This window comes from Corapipo altera, unplaced genomic scaffold (genome assembly GCF_003945725.1).
Source record: "Corapipo altera isolate COAL_440 unplaced genomic scaffold, ASM394572v1 56, whole genome shotgun sequence".
NCBI classification, from domain to species: Eukaryota; Metazoa; Chordata; class Aves; order Passeriformes; family Pipridae; genus Corapipo; species Corapipo altera.
In genome coordinates, this window is record NW_020884896.1 from 5,628,697 (window position 1) to 5,649,906 (window position 21,210).

At 40.0% G+C, this 21,210-nt stretch overlaps 1 protein-coding gene across 5 annotated transcripts in view; it reads right to left on the reverse strand.

The window, feature by feature from the left end:
• Positions 1-21,210, reverse strand: part of BTRC (beta-transducin repeat containing E3 ubiquitin protein ligase) — a 123,148-nt gene that overhangs the window by 21,352 nt on the left and 80,586 nt on the right. For all 5 annotated transcript variants that reach the window (XM_027647900.1, XM_027647898.1, XM_027647902.1 and 2 more), the window contains 2 exons: positions 7,724-7,955; positions 2,924-3,110 (listed from right to left, as the gene is read on the reverse strand). In XM_027647900.1, the coding sequence (XP_027503701.1) occupies positions 2,924-3,110; positions 7,724-7,955 (419 nt within the window). The remainder of the gene's footprint in view (positions 1-2,923; positions 3,111-7,723; positions 7,956-21,210) is intronic.

The window sequence follows — 21,210 nt, forward strand, 5'->3', positions numbered from 1 at the left end:
TAAAGCAGTAGCAAACTATAGGACTGAACAAACCAAATGACAGATGCTCAAAAAAAGAACTTTTGATACTATTTTAAATAAAGTACTCTACGCACAACTTGAGAGAAAGGTGCTTTCCACTTTGGACAGAGCAATCATCTAATTCTTCAAATACAGCCACCAGCAAACACTTACATGGGAACAAACACATAGATGCAGACAAAGCACCAACTGTAGATGGTTGTCTATTTACTGTGATCCAGTCTGGAAGTGCATTCATGAAAATTAAAATTACTGGCTCAGGGAGAGGAAAAACGCTTTGGAGGTACACAGAATATCCAGGACACATCCTGGAACACTTGGGGCAGGTCTACGACAATCTGTGTACAAGCCTATATGCCTAAAAACCTGTCTATTGTTTCTAACTTTACTAGCTAATATAACACAAAGTCCTGCCTTGCTGCATGTAGAGTCAGTTGTTTACTGTTCAGCTAAAGGACTGTTTGGAATTTCCACGGCATCCCAGTAGCTGTTTTGCTGTAGCTCTGGGATAAAAGGAACTATTGTTTGCAGGTTTTGATGACCAGCCAATTCAATCAGATGGACACAACTGTGCCCAGATTTTGGGCTTCTGTTTTATATTTCTCTAAATCTGTGTAACCCTTCCTGCTCCCTGACAAGCTGTCAGTGAAGGATGCCATGCTGCAGAACGGGGGGTTTCTGTTGTAAACCATGAGCTGCAAATGCTGAAATCAGGCAGCCCACGTGCAAATTGAGGACCTGTAACCAAATTACATCAGTCATTTATCTTTCTGAACTGTCCAGTTTGTCATCTCCTTGTGCCATGCACAGCATTAGCATTGATTACAAGCTATAAAGCTCTACATGGCAGAGATACAATTGCATTGGATATTTCTTGTCTGCCCCTCTTAACCACGCAGTTCTATCTTCTAAAGCTAACCAGAGGAAAGACTTAAGCACAACTTGCTCCTGTTGCATCAAAGCAACCTCCAGAATCCAGTGTAAAACTGAAGAAGAGATACAGTAATGGGGAGACTGTCCTTGAGAGGAGAAGCAAAATTTTGCAATTGTTTTTTAGAAATGTTGTGTCTGTATGATTAGCACTTGGTGCTAATGGAGTGTAAAATAAACACAAGCATAAAGTGTGGAGTGTGGAGGGAGCAACCTGAGAACTATCAGCTATGATCTATGACAAGATGTAGAGAATAGGTAAAGCTCCACATAACAAGAAGAAGACAAATGTAGCTCTTGTATTTTAAAAAAGGGAATAAGGTCCACCAAGGAAATGGTGGATTGTCTGACACAAATAACTTTGACTGTTTAGCTGTTCTAGAGCACATACTCTGTCAGATGAGTGCCTAGATGATGACAATGTGACAAAGAGCAGGCAACGCTAATTAATCCAGAATATACCACATCAAATTGACCTAATTTCTTTTTACAGGCTACTCTTAAGACTGAGCAAGAGAAGTATCATCTTGGAAGAGCTCAAGGGTAGACACACAGATGGCTAGAAAGCAGAGTTTCCCGATGGTGCACTGTCAAACAGGATGGCAACTAGGATCTTGCATGGAGTCTGTCCTGGATGTGTCATTATTGAGCATTTTCATTAATGACAAAGAATGGAACAGGGAATGCATTTACCTGGTCAATGATAAAGTTGGGAGAAGCTACAGGCACTTTGAAGGCCAAGATTAAATTCATAATATTCCAGACAAAATGGAGAAATACCCAACAATATTAAATACTGTGTAATTCCTTTTCCAAGCAATGGTTTAGGAATCTCCATCAGTGAAGGTTTTTAAGAACAAGTTAAGACAAACATCTGAGATGACTAAAGAGAAACCTGGCTCTCCCTATGGGAAACAGGAGGGACTAAATGACCTCTCAAGGTCCTCTTAGGACTTACTGTGACCTCAACAATACAAAGAAAAAATGGAAGTCCTAGAGAGAATAAGGCACTAAAAGGAATGCAAAAGTTACCACTGCTATGCTTGTGTTTATTTTACACTCTTTATAAACATTACACTATTGGAAGCAGATCAAAATAGTATTTATTTTTAAAGAATGTCTCATAATCCTGATTTACTTGCCTTTACTTCCTGAGATAAACAGTATAACAAAATTAACTATAGACCAGGAGTCTTTGTTTGCAACTCTGTATCTTTTTCTTTTTAATAGCAACCAAAATGCCTGAGCTGTCACTTTTATCTTGTTTATGAAATATTCATACCCAGTTTCCTTTCTGCCAACATCCTAGGGACACCCTTGGAAAAGAAAATTATGTATTAAAGGACATACCCCTGAGAGAGAAAGTTCTAATGAAATGTTAGCAGAGCAGCTTCAAACTTGAGTGAGACCTACACTGTAGTAAGGCTATTCCAGATGATTATTAACTAATCTATCTGCATTTCTTAAGTCCCCTATTCTCCGTGGTACATACCCTCAGCTTCCAGTTTGAAAATTAAACAGATATCTAATAGTGAAAATCTGCTGAGGAAAACAAACAGACCTATCAGGAGTCAACTAATTCATAGCACATGCTGCCCCACTGCCACCCCTAAAAAAGCTCTTCTGCTCTGAATTGCTGACCACTTTAGGGTTCCCCTGAGGCATACACAGCTTCTTAATTTGAACTGAATGACAGCTGGGTGTAAAAATCTCAGCCTGTATATCTCCCTTCTCACAGTGCGATAAGAGCATGATCAGATGAGGAAGGTGAGGGAAAAATCCCCCACATTGCCTGCATAGCCAAATAATGCCCTAACTCCCTAACCCCTGATTTTTGATTCAGGGAACTGTCAGGTTTGGAACCAACATGATGTTTCAGTGTGCTAAATAACTGTCTTCAAAGATGGTTTGAAACGCACAGCACCTACTCTCCTGAATGGGGCCAAAAGAGGTGAAAATGCAGTTTCCTCACCATCCTCTCCTCTCTGACAACCCTCTCCACAGGGAGTCTGTCCTGACCATTCTCTCGATGAGCTTCTTCCACAGCATGCCGTCCGACGTCACCCGGTACCACTCCTTGCACACCAGCTCAGCAGCACACAACGATTTGGCATCCAGGTATGACAGAATGTTCTCAGCAATGTGATCCAATCCCCGAGCTGGGGGAGAACAACAACAACAACAACAACAACAACAACAACAACAGATTATTTGCTGGGCAGACATGGAGTTTAAAAGAATTCCCCTTGCTAGTACAAAGATACGTTCTCCTTCCATCTCCTCTTCTGCATGCAGAGCTGGACCAAATGCACAGAAGAGCATTTGAGGCTAAGTTCAGGAGTGAGCAGCGTTCTCCAACTTCCTTTGGATATAGCACAACAAGTCATTAAAAATAATAAAGAATCCAAGAAGTCATTCCAATCTATTTCGATGGGTTTTAGCACTAGGGGGATATTCTATGGATGGCATTTCCAACTCAGCAACGCAGCCCCCAAAATCTCTCTATATTAGGACCATTTCTCATCTCACTGCTACAGCTGTTCTCATGTTGCAACGGCTCAAAAGCTGTTTTTGCTAAAGCAGTAGCTTTTAAACGTAATGAAGAAAAAAATATATATTCCCAATGTGTGCCCTGAAGGGTAGTGGTACCTTTAGACATGGGGGAGGGAAGGATATGCAGATGCACAGGGATGTCAAGAGGGAACAAGAGGCTGTGTAAGGAGAAAGAGAAGCAGGTTTGCTAGTTTCATTTATTTTAGAGGGTGAAGGAAAAATACGCACCAAAATAATATAATTTGCAAATATTTTCCAGTGTGACTACCAAGACTGGCTCTACTTCAACATGGCTGGAGTGAAATGTAAAGCAATTGCCTGGTTAGCACCAAGCAGCTCAATGTAGCTGGGGCCAGGAAAGGTTATGCTGTATTTCTTAACTGGATGGATGTAATTAGTAAAAATGTGCCCTTACCAACTCAAATTTAATCACCAGCAAGACTTCAGGAAAATAAGATGCCTTTTAAATGAGAAGTTGCATAAACACAGCTTCTCTTGGAGGTTGTTTAATTCACGAGTGAGACATGCCACCAAGAGATTATCTCACTTCACAGGTCAATTTTCAGAGTCTTTGTGAAAGTTGTAGTTTAGGCCACATTGTCCCTCAGGCAAAATATCCAGTCCAACCAAAAAGGAAGCATGGCAGATTGGTATTACATGCATTTTCCCTCTGATTCACATTTGAGACAAAGTTAAATACATGTTTTCTTGCTTTTGAAAGAACAGCCTCAAAGACCAGGCCCTGCTTGTGACAGTGAAAGAAAAGGCGGTCAGTGCATTTTAATAGTCACATGTCTGTATTTCTGCAAACCCAAATTGGATGTGACCAGCTGATTCTGATTAGAGTTCATGACACACAAACGGCCAAACCTTTGTTTTCCTTAACCAAAAGATCTCAAAATTATCTCCCAGTGCACGAAAATGAGAAAATTCAGCATGCCTCCTCCTGCTGTTTTCAAAGGATCCAAATTTAGAATACACTTTGAGTGTGACATTCTGTCCATCATTTTATGCTTCAATCTGTACGTAGAAAAAGCATATGAATGATATCATGCACAACCAGGGAGTGCAGAAAGAGGCCTGACATTTCTTATCTTTACAGATGCAAAATTAGATGTCAACCTGCAAAATAAAAGCTTCAGCAGCCTTTATTATGTATTCAATATGGAAAGATACGGACAACCAATATTTAAAATTCTGGAAAAAAAAAGAGTATTTGTAAATTTAGACTGACTCTACAGCAAACTGTGGAAAGAGAGATACAACATTTTACTGAACTTGAACTTGCAAAAATTCCACAGTTTGGGAGGGTAGACGTGGAAATCATGTTGCCTTGCTTCTGCAGCCTGACACCTGCAGCTCTGAGCTCTCTCCATTGGGTGGAAATGGCTTATTTCACAGTCTGTGTTGCTTCCAGTGGGCCCACAGACCCACCAGAACGTTTACAAATGCATGCCTGTGTAGCATCCATACTGGTGGCTTTAAGTCAGCATCCATACTGGTGTCACAGCAGAAATTTATTCTATGTGGAGAACAACTGGTGGCTTTAGGAAGCAGGGCTACACTGTACAAACTGGGCACAGTAATCTTCACTCATGTGCCCTTCCTGGTTCATTAGTAGTTGCACTTTAGATCTTGCTGCAATGAGGTGCTGTAACTATTTCCATGTCTGTTAGTCATCCTTTGCCATTGATATTAGACCCTTCACAGAGAAGGAACACTAATGTTTTGGCCTCTCCTCCTCACATTTATGATAAGTGGATGAGTAGAGCTATTTTGGCCTGGCTGCAAACTCAATTTTATTATTTTGTTTCTTAGGAACAGCACAACTCACTGAGACATATATCTAACAAAGCACTGCTTCCTTAAAAAGACAAAACTCTGCTCAAAGAAGTTTTTGCTAAATGAATGTGAAACATGATTAGCCCTTCAGGCCTCCACACCATCAAGAATGTTCCAGTTATTTCACACATGAAATCCTTATCAAAATGACTTTCCTCATAAAAAATGTTAAACAGCTTGAAAATGCTAAGCAGAGGTCTTATTTTTCAGAAACTGAACAAACTTTGTTAAGTACACAGCTAAGCCGTATTTTTCAAACAACCTTAATTCTGTTCGAAGCACTGGGAAAATAATCTTAGCCAACTTTATATTAGTAAAACATGCTCATAATCTAAAACTGCCATTAATTCTGGTCATTCTTTGGGACAGTGCTAGGAGGACAGAGATAAGATGCCTCATGATTTTGAAGCAGCTTTATTGTTTTATTCACTCAAGTGGGAGAGCAGGAGAAAGAATGAAGGAGTAAAAATGAAACCACAATACTGAACACTTGGGAATTTCAGAAAGCTAAAATATACTTATAGAGTATATATGTTTTTTATTATATGACTTAATGTAGAATTTTAGGTTCATCACTCCTTCCTAGGCAGTTTCTTACCTCTGCCCCTTCCCATTCTCTTCATTAGAAACCTGCCTATACTCAGGACATCCCGCACAGACTGCAGGATCTGTGCCAGTGTAATTCCTAGCCATTAATTTTCTCTCTTACAGCTATATTCACTAGGACATCTGCATTTGCAAATATGGAAATTGATGCACAAACATTATTTACACACACACTTCCCGCAACTATTAAAATAATCACAAATTAGCTGCCTGATTTCTATTTATTCTACATTCTGATATAGTAAAATTAGCTGCTTTCTGGGTAGCTGTGAATAGACCACTAATAAATATGGTACATATGGACAGTAAATTTTGAATGTCTCTGAAAATATTTATAACATTTGCCCAAAATTTTCAGAAAAAAGCCTGTAGGTAGAAATTAGCAAGTGCAATGAGATGTGTTGGCTTGCTTTTACAGAGTTTCATGGAGAAGGTCCTGGAAAAATTGTGTATGTGATTATATGTATACTTCCGCTTTAAAAGTGGGGAAACCAATGCACTTTCAAAACACTTTCTATTTTTCTGAAAAAGAACAGCTCCACAAGTTATAATGCTGCTCTAAGTACATGAGATTATTGCCACTGGACTACTAAAAACTAACATAAAGCAGGTACTTAGCATAACTAAGATTTTTTTTTTAATGCTACAACAGCCATTTGATTACTGGGCACAATGAGCTTAAAATCCAATGAGTCTACCTATTTAACTTGATGGCAAAAACTCTTGCAGTGCCTTTATGCTTTGTACAATTCTCAGTTAAACACAGTTTTTTCCATCTTTTAACCCTAAAATTTAAATTTTACGTTGAGAACTGCCTTCTGAAGAATAATCAATGACTGGATTGAACAAATTGCCAACAGTTCAGCACTTCTTCAAAGGTATTCACAGAAGAAGCTCTTGGCAAGAAACTCCTCTCTTCAGTTAGCTATTTAGAGACAACACTTATAAGCACTTCTTGCTCAGGTCCATTCTGCTGAGGACCTATAGCATGGGAATGCTAATCTATTACCTATCTATCTATTTATCATCTAGAGAGGTATGATCTAATAGTTTGAAAAAAACCAGCCAAAGATCCATGAATTTCTGTCTGGTTCTGAAACTCTATCGCTGTATATGTTTGATCTCCCATCACCTCAGTTTTCCCATCTGTAAAATGGGGCCAATATAAAACTGCACGTATCCTGCTTTATGTGTGCATCCTGTGAGATATGCCCAATGCCACATCTGAGAACAGCTGGGATAATATTTTCAATGGAAAGCACTACAGAGATGTAAAAAATAGAACATTCCCATCTTTTGATCTTATGTCCTCCATTTTCTATTAGCAATAAACTCATAATCAAAGCAATGGATTCAGGAAATTATTTTACAAGGAAAGAGAGAGAAAAAAAATCTAAATATGTACGGGGAAAACCTTAGTTGAGCAACCAGGAAGAGTAGTAGTTTTAATTTTAAAAATTTTCGTTATTCATGCATCGTTATGGGCATTATGAGTACAAGTACCTGCCCTGTGGCTTGTGATAACTATTGTTACAATATGTAGATGAGCTATCCCTTGCTCCTAGCCAAACCGTGGTGGACTGTGCCTTGAGAGACAGTAGGAATACAAATTAAAATATTGCTAAATTTCATACTGGTATAGAGCCTTTCATTCAAAAGTTATCATTTATTTTGCAAACTGACCCTAGTGGAGACCTCTCCAGCAGGGTAGGCCAGAGTGGAATAGTTTTTTGAAAGACAAAGAGCAAGTTCCCTGTGCCTGCAGAAATACCTGGCAGTGCAGTGATGAAGTCCCGCTGTAACATGGGTTTGAGGTATGAGTTTATATGTCCATGCTGGTAGTGACACATCTGGGAGATGAGGTGTTCCACAAACTCCACCTGGTCAGACTCGGACCACTGTTCAAAATACTTCACGCAGAGTTCCTTCTCCTTCTCATAGCTTGCAGACAACTTTCTTTGCTTGGGCACAATCATACTGGAAGTGCCATTGGCAAGTTTAGTCTGTAAACAGGGAGGAGAGAAACAACCCAAATCACATATATGAAAAGAAACTCAAGCAGTTTTACAGTATTTCAAGGGGAAGACAGCAGAAGGAAAAAAGCACTCTGATACACAAAGCTGGCCGGGACCACGTATCCCATTTGGTGCTGTCAGCTGGAGCGCAGCCGTGGCGAGCAGAGGCCCCTGCAGGACCATGCACCGGCTCATGCCAGAGCTGCACACAAAGGACTCTGGTTAGATGGGAAACCCCGAGCGGGAGTTTAACATACACACAATTTTATTTATCATGTAGAGAGTAAAACATATTTGGATTCCTAATCTACATTTACTGTTACTTCAAAGCACCAACAGAAAACTGTATTTGTATTCTGGTTTGTTTTTTTTTTTCCCCCTAAAGAATGGATTGCTGCTAAAATTCATAGGGAATGTGTGAAATGGATGAGAAAAAAATTGAATTACACCTCGAGAGCAAAGCCATCAAAAATACACCCTGCTATTTGGTATATACTTCTTTCATAGAATAAAATATTTTCAGCTTTCTGAGCACTGTTAATATCTTGTCAGAAGGAGTCAGCTCAAAGAAGAGTTTCAGGGACAAAACAAAACACTGACGTTTCAATTTACAACTTGATAGCAAGACATAATTCTGCTTTCTAAATGATTTAACTGGAAGAAAAGTGCACATTTTGCATTGCAAGGATATCTTTTGTCCAAGTAAGATTAACTGTTTGCTGGGAAATGAATTTTTGCTATATCGGTCAAATAGTTTTTATTAAATGCTGAAAACATGAGATTTTTTTCTCTTTCACTGCAACAGTTTAACACCAGACAGCATTATAAAAACAGTCAATATTATTACATCATTTTTATTGACAAAATAAATTTAGAGGTTCTTTATTAATTATCAAATAATTAAAAATAAATTGCAGATATCAGAACACATAAAACACTGATGTAGGGATGCTATGTTTCTGTTCTACAATGATAATTCCAAGCATCAACCTCACCAGGAGACTTCATTAAATTTAAAGGAAAAATGAGTCCCTAAATCTCTCTGCAAAGATATCTAATGAACTAAATGAAATGCAAGGATTAACTGATTTTACAGGAAAAGAAAAAAACAACAAAAAAAGCCTCTTTTCAGTAAGTGCTAAAGCAGCAGGTTATTTAGAGACCACAAAATCTAGCTACCAGTGCTGGGTTTGGAATGCAGGAATTTCTCATTTCTCGGGAGTAAATAACTCCTGAACTTCAACACCCCTCAAGCCCAACCGCAATCCTGACTTTGGAACACCGAAAACCTCATAATTTGAAAATCTACTCAACCGTATATATTTCATTTTCTAGAGAAGATGCACCTAAATAGTCCTTTTGACATTTCTAGCAGAGCTGGACAGACCCTTCTCTGACAGAAAAAGACAGTAATTAGCTGTGATTTTTAGCAAGTATTTTTTTCAATTTCTGGATTATGATTTAAGTTTCTTTGAGAACATAGAACATTGTGATCACATCATCAGTGCTCAATTCTGCAGCCCAGTGTTTTCAACCTTACTTTTATCCCTGCTCCTCCCTGCAAATGTGTGGCTGTGGCTTTCTGTGTTCAGTAAGATCATGCAAGACAAGGACTATGAGTTACGCTTTCATTCAGTTATCACATGGACAATACTGACTGCAAGCAAGTCACAAAGCAGCAGGAAAGAAAAACTCTCTCTTGGGCCAACTTTTTATATAGAGAAATCACTAAAGGGACTATGGGCATGAAGTCCTATTTGTAAAAGTCTGGACTTTTTCTAGCAAAGTTCACAGTGGGCAACAGCCTGGCAAAAAATGATCACCAGTGGAGTGCACTGAACATCTGTGTCAAGTGATTCTGGTCATTTTTGGCAAAACAGACATCCCTGTAAAAATGCTGGATTAAGACAGTGGGGAAATGTTGCATCCCAAAAGCTTGATCTCACGTAATTTCCCATTTTGTTTGCTGTGCATCTCACAACACAGGGTGAGATGCTCTACAAAGCATTTTTTAAAAACCTATACATCTGCCTTTTAATTTGAGAGACTGTGAAGTCTGACTAACATACTGAGCCTGAGCAGAGTAGACAACTGATGTGCAAAGGCCACAGAGGTGCAGCTCCTTTCCTGGGGTGGCACCACGTTCTGGCCTTTCCCTGCCTTCTGAGCTCCCCTCTCCCAGCAGCCTTCAGCTTCCCAGTTACCTCTAGAACACTGGTTTGGAGTATCAAACAGAAGTTGGAACATCTGCAGAAACAAGTGATGGTTTATGTGTGTACAGATAGATGGATCCCAAGAGAACTCAGGCTTCTTTGACAGGAATAATGAGTAACAGAAGGAGTCCATTGACCAACACTTTTAACAGCTCTGGAAGTGAAACTCCAGGTTTATAATGTGGTTCTTCTGAGAAGAACACATTAATACAGTGTTTATGTCCGAACTGGTAGACATGGGAACACTGTATGTTTTAGGTTGATACTTTAGATGCATTATTACAATGCAACTTGAGACCTGCATCCTTGCCTGCTCTGGTTTCTCACCTAAAGGAGTGAGGATGAGCTCAGAGGCAGCCACAGTATGCCCAGCAGGTCCTGTGGTCTATGCAAGCATGGGACCAAGAGGACAGGGCATGCCATGGAACACACCAGTTCCGCAGAGTAGAGATAGATTAAACTGACAGGGCTCCCAAATCACTCAAACTACAGTTCAGAACAAAAATTCCAGAATTTCAATTTGAAGATTCCTGAAAATCCACTGGCAGTTCAGTGAAAAAGGCCTGTTAGCAAAAAAAACAACCTCAACAAAAACAATGACATCAAGCATCTGTATTATTAAATTGTCTACAGCCTCTCCCGGTACAATAATCAGGCCTCACCTGAAAAACAAAAACCTGTTCCACGTGCCATCCATACTGCTAGGGTAAATATCCATCCAAATGCACTATATACAGACATGATTTTTATAAGCTTCACTTCCAAATGTGGCAAAGAAGAATAACCACTGGTAGTCCATCATCTGGGAGGAAATTTGGGTATAGCAGAGCAAACTACTAATTTGGAACAGATTAAGCTTTACTGACTCCCTTTTCACAAAGCCCTGTATGTGAGGGCTGAGAGGTACTCCAGCTTGCTCTGGACACCATGACTCATCTGCAGCAACAGTAGAGATGTCCTCCTACAACCGTGATCCTGAGCTCATAAGCTGTGCCAGGAAACCCAGGGGATTGAGTGCCTCAGGTTGGTACTAGCTCAGGGATCTACGTACTATGCTCCACTGCAGCCCGTAATTACAAGACCGTTTCTCCAAATGGCTACATTTAACACAAAGCACATTTGTATGCCCAGTGAAGTAGAAGAGGACTAATATATGAAAGGGCTTTAATCTAAATAATGGCTTGCAACTATAGGAAGGTGTAATATTTCAACACAGATACATAAAGACCGGAAAAATCTAGTGTTATGCATATAAAACGAAACAGCTATGGTATATCTCAGCTGTAACCCATATATGACAACAAAGGTTACTTTTGTTTTTGTTCAGTAGAGGGGACCAAGGAGCCTCCTAAAGCATAGAAAAACAAACACAAGCACAGTTGTCTGATTGTAGTATAGCAATAGTGTTTACCCACCCACGAGTGGTCACAACTTTTATATATTTTTAAAAAAACTCCATCATATCCTCTAATCATAGAAGAGGACTTTGTTCAGGCACTTTCCAAAGGGTAGATGAATTTAGGTTACATGTTTCTTAAGGTAAGAAGACATCCCTTAAAAAAAAAAAAAAAGAGAGAGAAGTTATCTCCTAGAATATCAAGAATGGCTTAAATGACCACTGTAAGGTTTGGGATCTTCTGAACCTTCAAGACATCTTCATGCTGAAGCTCTGAAAAGACCAAGAGATTAGACACTACCGCAAATTTCAATTTGTCCCTAGACAAAAGGCAGGATCTTCCCTTCCACGTTCCAGTACCGAAAGGCCATAGAGTGCTTCTCCCCCCCTTCCAGGACTCACTGGGACTACAGGCTCTGACACAGAGAGATGTCCTCCACTACTGCTCTGCAACTGCAGCATTTTACCTCCAACTGTTTGCACCACCCATTGTGGTTAAGTCACTGATCTAGACAGAGCCACCTTAACAGGAATTTGGATGGGTCTTAGTGAAGGGGAGGAAAAAAGAGGACATAATGTTTAATTATAAGAAATGATTGAAATAGGCACAGACATACCCCGGGTGCCTCTGCACTGCAGCAAGCTCTAAACTTGTTATCGTTAATGGTTTAAATTTCACTGTGCTAATCATTTCAGGACACAAGCCTTTCTTGATAATCTAATGAATTATTCCAACATCCTTCAGCAAAAAAAATCCTCCATGACAGCACTAATTACAAGACGTTTTCCCAGTGCTTATGTAAAATATGACAGAGCAGCAGCTTAGGGAATTGCAGAAAACTGCTTCTAATTTCCACTGAGAAACTGACAAACACCTCTCTTTCATCTCTCCCAGCTCTCAAGTAAGATTTAACTTTCTCATTTAGTTAATTACCGAGTGAGGATCATCATTTTCCCGGATCGGAGCGGCACAGAGCCTTTATCGTGTTAACTTGTGAACTTGATCGATGGCTGCTGCTAAAACTTAATAACTTCACCCCCTGGCAAATTGTAAGATAAATATAATAGGAGAAACTCTGACAGTAAAAACCTGCCAGAAATGAGCGCTGTGTTTATGTTTCTTTGCAGGCAGCAAAAAAACAACCGACAGCTTATTACTGGGTGCGTGTTACTTATATTTAAAAGACTCCAGGCAGTTAACTTTCTGCGTACTGTTCAAACTTTACTCAAAAGATAAAAGACACTGGGGAAAAAACCCAAGCAATGGGATGACAAAGAAAGGAACCATGGAGGTGTATGTATGTCCAGGGTCTGGGGCAAGGGGGGAAGATGGAAACTTCACAATGAAAGCAAAGCCACACTTGTCTCTATATCCTCAATATTCTTCAAGATGGACCACATAAAAAATGCCCACAACACATTCAAACATGAAACTAGTTTCACCAGCAGCAAAAGCTTGGGAATTCTGGAGCATGTTAGAAGCACGTGGGAAAAGCAGAGAGATTAAAAAGTACCAGTGTGGCCATGAGATGATCCGGTTTGATGCCCATAAAAGCCTGCAGAGCAGCCCATAAAGCTGCTCTTAGCCAGAGAACCTCAGCTTGGTTGGCTTTTCCAAAGTTACTTGCATGGCCATGGGACTGCTTGCTACTGCCCATGACGAATTACTACTCAATACCACTCTGATTTAGCAACATAACAAAAATGGTGAAATGGAGCTGAGAATGTATGCCAGGCTTCCATGCTAAAGGGCAGAGCTAGTTACTTGAAAATCCTGTTGGAAGGGTGTTGTTTGCATGGCCTAAAGGCAGTAACAGCATAATTAAGAGGATACAGGTTCAATTTATATGGCTGGCTTCTTCTTTTTTAGGCTTGTAATTACCAAATGCTGCAGAACTGGTTCCCAGACTGCCAAGACTAAGCAAAGAGGAAAGAAGTTCTTTGCAGCTCCTCACTGGCAGCTTCCTATAAAAGAACTCCTTTCCTTTGAGAACTGGGGGTGGTGAGGGGTTGTCTCACCATGAAGAGCAGGATCTCATGAGCCATAGCACCTGAGACATGAATAGGGCAGCCAGCTCCTCATTCTTCTCCTTTGCAGGATGAATCTGTTTTTCCAGTGTTTGAGTTGACAGCAAGGCTACAATGCTAAGTCATTAAACAACTCACTCCATTTACTTTTATTTTAAAAGCTCAGTTTAGAATCTACCCATTTCTGCCCGCCTTCATCCCACATAACAGCCTCTGTGAGGTTAACCATGGGTTTAGCACATATTTGGACTTACTCGCTCAGTACTGAATTACTTTCCACGCTGCAAAGCTCACTGAAACATTGCAAAACGAACATAACCCAGAAGTAGATGATCATCAATCACATCTGAGAGTCAAAAAGAAAGCACCATGAAAGAAACCACAGCATCTTTACTGTTTGTTTCCAAGAGAAAATTCAAAATACACATACTAAAATTAACAGTGCCCAAAGAACTAGCCATTTTGCCTGTCTGGGGCTTTAGGCTGCTTGTCCACATCTGGTTTCTAATCACACTGTAGAAAAAATTTGATAAGAAAGGATACATCTAGATAAAAGATCACTGGAATTATGCTGGACACAGCAGGCCAACCTGCTGCACTTCCTGAAATCCTGGGAGGGCAATAGTTTTCAGAGGTACCATCTAAGTACCTATGATATGGTGTCAGCCTGGAGGGCACTGGCTAAGGATAGATATTACCTCAGATACAGAAGAAAGTGAGAAAGTTGGCTTTGTTTAGGGCCAGAAAAAGCTGCAGACACCAGAGAAGTAACATGCTGAGTCTCTCCAGGCACTGGGGAGAGAGGACTGAGCTATGAGCACTTGTACACGGGCTATTCAAAGAGCAGCAATAATACCTTGCTGGAGAAGCTGCTGCTCTCCCACACTGCTACACAGTAAACAGCAACAGGGAGAGGAGATTAAAAAACTATTCTTTTAAGCTAATACTTAATGTTTCAGACAAACTAATAAAGTTTAATTGTCTGGAATCTCATAGCTCTTACTGTAAACTTTCCTTTGATATAGGTCTCCCACCTAGATTTTAAGTGTTGACAAAAACCTCCAAAATAAAATTTCTCTGATGTCAGCAATGGATGTGAATTGGGAGTCCCTCTCCTCCTCCTCCCTTATCTCCACGTTGTCTTTGCAAATAACAAGCACTGATGAGAAATCTGCTTGCATCAGCACAGCACTGGCATATGTTACTTCCCCAAACTACGATCCCTGACCAAATGCATATCTAGACATATGGGGGGGGGGGGGATAGATAAAACACCATCACTCTTAAAGAGCTACATTTCAGAGCATACCTTTTACTAGCTGTGAAATGATCATACACAAATTTCAAAGCAGATCCTCCAGTAACAACAAATCACTTCCAGTGGAAACCACTAAGGGAAATGCCTTCTTCCTCAGAATGGCTACCAGAACCAGAGTTGAACTGCTGGGACGATTATGTGTTATTGCTGTTAATGGAGGGAAGGAATATGCACATTATAACTTGGAGAACCAGTCTACTAAAATCATCAGGTAATGGCCAGTAGCAGCAAAGGGCTCATTTACGGCAGGGAAAGGTGTAAGTAAGCTATGCTCTAAGCAGCAGTTTCATAGTTTTCTGGAACAGTTGCTTCTGCTTTTAAAACATTCAAGCATGATCTACTGCCTGAGTGAAGTTACTCTTTATGGGTCTTACTGTTGATTTTCTTCTTGCTTCAAGTGCTCCCTTAATTCAGAGAGAAAAGCAGCCAGGAACAGGTAGTGGACTCAAGTGATTCAAAACATGGCTGAACAGTGAAGACTAGTACCACTGGGAACAACACACAAATAGATGGAAAGAATGACCGAAAAGACCTGTTATATGCTCTCAATAACACTATTGAGATTTTCAAATCACTTGGTTCTGCCTGTGTAAAGCTTTTGTCATCAGGAAATACAAGCCCTCCAAGACAGTTTACCCAGTATTACTTTCTATGAGTTTTTTCCTTGGAGATGCATTTTGCTACCAACAACAGAGGGCACAAGCACATCAAACTACCTGGCTAAGGCAACATGAGTGATTCAGAACTGGAAGTTGTGAATATATATGCTGGATATCATACACCATTTCCCAGCTACAGGAGTATTACATATTTCCAGGGATACTGGAGAGATGCAACAAACAAAAACCCAGCAGCATTCTGAAGAACCTCAAGATTCATGTATGTGGCTTGCTCTCATTGCAAATGTACTCCTTGGATCTGCCAGCAGAGTTGGCTACATGAGCACTCCCTAACCTATTTCAGTCAAAATAAGCTTGTTAGCAAAGACCTGCTATTTAAACTGTCTACTCTAAAACATCTCATCTTAACTGAAAGCAGGTTTGCAGTTTTGCTGACAGATCCTGGAGGGCAGCAACCTGCAGCAGCCAGGCGAAGGCTGAGTGGTATTCTTTTCCACCAGTACAGCTAGATCTAATAAGAGGACATCTCATCGGCTCACACTGTCTGATACCAATATTACTGCTGTTAGCAGCCACCACAGAGATAGCTGAAATAGGACAAATCCATTAAATATTCTTGTACAGTGCTAAGTCAAAGCTGGTCAGTGGGCTGCATACAAAATCTTTGACAGAGTTCACCCTGTAGCCTCCTGTAACACCTACAAGATTATCCAGTAACCCTCACTCACTAATGAGCATTGTCTTCTCAAGATGAGCTGTTCTGCCAGCCTTTCAGTCAAATTTTACATTACTGGCAAACTGGGTTGCTTCCCATGGAAGACCCCTAAGATTGCTAAAGAAGTTGGATGTGTTTGGCCTGGAGAAGACTGGGGGCTATCTACTAGCCTAAGGGAGGTTACAGAGGAAAGTGAGACAGAATTTTTTCAGAGAAGTGTGTAACAACAGGAAGAGGGGTAACAGGAACAAGCTATAATAAGCAAACTCTGGACATTAAAAGGAAGACTTTCAACATACGAGTGGGCAAGATTCTGAGCAAAATGGAATGGTTGTGAAGGTAATCCTCCACTGAGTAGGCAGGGGGACTGAAGACCTCCAGAAGTGCGTGCTACCTAAAGTTTTCGATGACTTTATATCTTAAGATTGTGTTGGTCCATTCTTTCATTGGTGTCTGGCAAGACATTCATGACCTGAGGAACAGATTCCAAAAGTACAAGGTAAGGACATTCTTTAATGAATTCTCTATCTTCAGAAATTGCATTATGTTGGGATAGGCCAAACACTGTTGATAATGTGAAAGCACATAACAGAGGTAAGGCAGAAAATAGTATCCTCTGCCACAAGCGACCAGCTCTAACCATAACAGTGCTTCAGGAAGGCATATTCAGATTGACAGCTGAGCAGACTTTGTCCCTATCACCTGACACTCAAACTGCACAATTTGGAAGCCCAAGTCACAGACTACCACACTGGGTATTCCTCCTTGGCTCAGTGTTACACTGCCAATAATCTTTCAAAAAAATCCCTCAAACTACATAAGGGAGGGAGCTTTCCAGTATTCCTCTTTCTATAGTAGACTCAATAAAACTGGAATTGTTTGAATATAGCATATAAGCAATATAACCCCCCCAGTAAATTGTGGCAAAACAGGACTGCTAACCTCACTTGGTCCTTCAACATGTTGTATTTTCCAAATATTGTTCTTTCACTCAAAGGCATGATTCTGTTATTCCTTTTAGTGAGTTTATTAATAAACAGTGCAAATAGTATCAATTCACCCACATTTCCCTTTCTACAAATACAAGCCAAGTTTTCTTTTCTTCTTTTCATCCCATTTCTGAGAGTTACTTTCCCATCATATCAAGAATGCAATCAATGTGGAGGACATGATATGAGAAATTTCTCCCATCCTCATGCACTGATGCATCTCATTGTAAATTTATCTAATAATCACCAACCCTTTCTATAACTTCCACTATAATAATTGGCCTAACATCTAAGAACCAATTACATGGTGAGTAAAGTAGTTTCTCCTTCCAACAGCTTTGAATGTATTCCCTTTCAAATATCATTAGGTCTTCTACTGTGAGAATTGTCCTCCTTCGAGAAAGGAAAGGACTATTCGACTTTACCATTGAATGCTATTTGTTGAACACCTCTCTGATACTTCTCACTTGTTTTCTGTATTTTCAGGTAGTTCACAATAGCCTGTATTAAATCTAATAATAGTATCCTTGCAAACACATTACTTGCATCTTCTCATCTAGTAAGAGCAGTTTGGGATCACACCTGGAAAAACCATATGTAATCTTCTGCAACAAAACAAAATTAAACGTCAAGAGAAGTCAACGCTTCCTACCACAGACCAAACTCTCAGATGCACCACTGACAGTCTGTTTCTCCGATCAAGGGGTTAGAGCTCCCTCTAGCACTCTCCAAACAGAAGAGCCATAGATGCTAAGCTGTGACTATCTGACCTCACCCAAGGCAGTATTGAGTGGTGTTGTTAGTAATTTTTATTTAATTTACGTTTTGTAGTCACATGAGGAATTAAGAACACATCCACTAGTTTATCTGAAATTCAAGAGAACCAAGTGTCATGAGAAATTCCCTGTATAACCGATTAAAAATACTCAGATTGCTATAATTAACTGATCTCTATTTTAAAATGCAATTTAGGGCAAGCTGAAGCATTATCATGTCAGCTATGTGTACAATGTGAGATGTAGCAAGAAATTAAATGAAAAAGTTGTTGAAAATTTTCAATTTTCATGGTATAAAGAAGTCTTGCTACTACACCCCCGCCTTTCAGCTGACAAATATCCCAACATATCTGACTGCAGTTGTGAATTACGTGTTTCTATTTCAGCATTAAATATTGAGTAACGCCGTTTAAGTAGAACTGAAAAGGTGTAACTCTGCTGAGGTCTGCACAACACTGAAGACAGAGAAACATCTCATGTCAGAAAAAGTGTCAGCCCTTTTTAATCATAGGTTATTACTTATTAATTCTTGATAAACTGAAAGCTGGAAGTACAATGCAAAAATGAGAAAGGAAGATGGGAGCCAAGTCTTTCAAGTTTTACTCCTAACTCTCTGCCTTCCTGTGCTGCCATAGGCAAGTCACTCCATTTCACAAGCCTATCAGTTAAAGATGTATCCTAACACACTTCACACAGAGACAAAGCACTGCTTAATGCTGGGAATGGCTTTGGAGGCCTCTGCACCAAAGGTGCTTGGGTAGGGCAATGTCACAAGGTGACACCACATCACATAAGTGTAAACTTCACCTCAAGCGCCAGCAAACAAATCTGTCACTTAAAACCAAAACAAACCAGACTTGTTAGTAAAGGCATGGTCTCGACTTAGCCAATTAGAAAAAATACAGCTGTATTAAGTGTTTCCACAGCTTTCCAAAGCTGAATCAGAAGTTGAGTGTGTTAAGAAAAAATTTCACCTGAAGTCTTCTCACACTGAGACACAGGACCCAGATATCAATCAAAATCTATAAGACAAGTCAGTAACTTGCTCCCTCCCGAAGATAAGCACCCTAGGGAGGGTGTGCTTTATTTCAAGTTCCTTTACTCATCACAGCAATTTTGACATGTGTAACCACCAGGGGACTTCTGAACACTGCCTGACTTCAGAAGTTTGTGATTTTAATATTAGCATGTGACAGAGATGAGGAAATACAATAGGATGTGCTAGGCTATCCACAGCTACGCTTTATGGCTCTCACAAGTCCAGTAAGAAAGACTAGAAGTAACCAGACCCGAGTAGATGACAGAAGCACCTGACCAAAACTTCCCAACATCGCTCGCCGATGTCCCTCAGTCCCATCTGACAGCTGTCCTTGCCATTTTGGGCCCGAACTCTGTACACAGTCCTGCTGCTGCACCCAAATCCTGACACACAGACCCTCCTCCTGCCATATAGATGGCATCCAAGGCCATTCCTCTTATCCCCTTAAGAGGACGTGGAGAAAAGTGCTGGCAACAACTTCCCTCTCTCCACATCTCTCGCATGTGGTGCAAGAGGATTACAGTCTGGCATCTGACCTGTCCAGCAGCAATGAAAGGACATCTGATGAGAAAGCAAGACCTCTGCAGTTGCAGATTTGTTAGTGATGCTGGCAGCCTTCGGCTGCGTGCCTCTCAGGCTGACACTGCAGTCCACCTGTTCTCCCCACACCTCCACATAGCTGTGGCTTGGATCCAAATGAGAGACAGGTAAGAAGTTGTGCTGACCGAACTGCAGTAAGACGTCATCAGCAGTTTCCCCCCCACGCATGCCCAAACAGTGAAACTTTTGAGATCTCTGATCACTTCTGTATATTAGAAGCAATATATCTCCCTTCCTCTTTTAGGGAAACAGCTTGCAGCCCTTGTTTTTGTGTCTTTGTTACTTCCAAACTGTGTAACTTGATGAGGTCCTTGGTGTTATCTTAGGAGAGAAAGGTAGGCATCAGCTAGGGCCAAATGTAGCCCTTCTCATGCAAAGCATTCCATACTCTAAGTGGTGGCTTAGTTTCTGGGTGTATTCGGAGACCTAAAATCGTAAGGTAGATGTTCTGTATATGTAAAACTCCGGCAATGCAGGTATCTAGCAGTGCAGCTTAACTGGAGCTAATGAATTCAATACCGACCCTGCTCTGAGCAGAAGTTTGAACCTCCTGAGGTCTTTTCCAACCTAAGTGTTTCCAAACTCATTGTCAAAGCTCATATATACTTTCCAGGCTTTTGGAAAGAAAAGTCACTCAGATTTTGACTTAAGCCAAGTTATAGTTATCTGATGTTGATGCATTTCATTTATCATAAGCAAAATCTGAAACTATTTTTAAAAGATGCTGTATAGAGAATTTTTTATAAGACTTTCCAACACTAGGGTTCACAAACCTTTGCTATTGTATCACTTGTTGCAGCAACCAAATACCAGGTTCTTCAAGTACTGCAGACAGAACTGCTCTCTGGCTTGACAATTTGAGAGCATGCAGTATTCAAGGGACCTGTTCAGATATCCAGTCTTCACTTCAACTATTCAAAATTTTTCAAAAACTGTCAATATTGTTATGATGCATGTGTTTTTAAGAACTTCATCTGATTCTCTCCACAAATCATTAAATTCCAAACTTATCTTCACTTGTGACCTGAACCAGTCTCAAAACTCAGGACTCAAACAATGAATTAATTGACTGTGAAGTCTAATCATCTGTAATCTCCTAAATCAAATCTTGAAATACTCCCATTACAACCCACCTCAGCACTGTTTGGGATTACAAATTATGCCCCAGAACAGGGTTGACAGATCTAAATTAACATGGCAGGAGAACAACCTGATTCAGCTCTGTAGTTCACACAATTTTGTAAAATCCAGTGACTTGAAAGAAAACAACAAATGCATATAATCGACATTAATTAAGCAACATTTTTATTACCTACAATCAAAGACCTATAAGGAAGGTTTACTTGTCAGAGTTTTCTTTGCTGAGAAATTACAAGTCTTAGTTAATTAACAATCTAATTTTTTGTAGTATAGTTAAATGTTTTTCACTTTTATTTTCTTCTAAATGAATGTTAGTCTAAACACAAAAGCTATTCTTTAATGTGATAGAAGTGGGGTCAGAATAAACAACGTTGAAATATTTTAATCATCATGTATTTTAACTAAATTC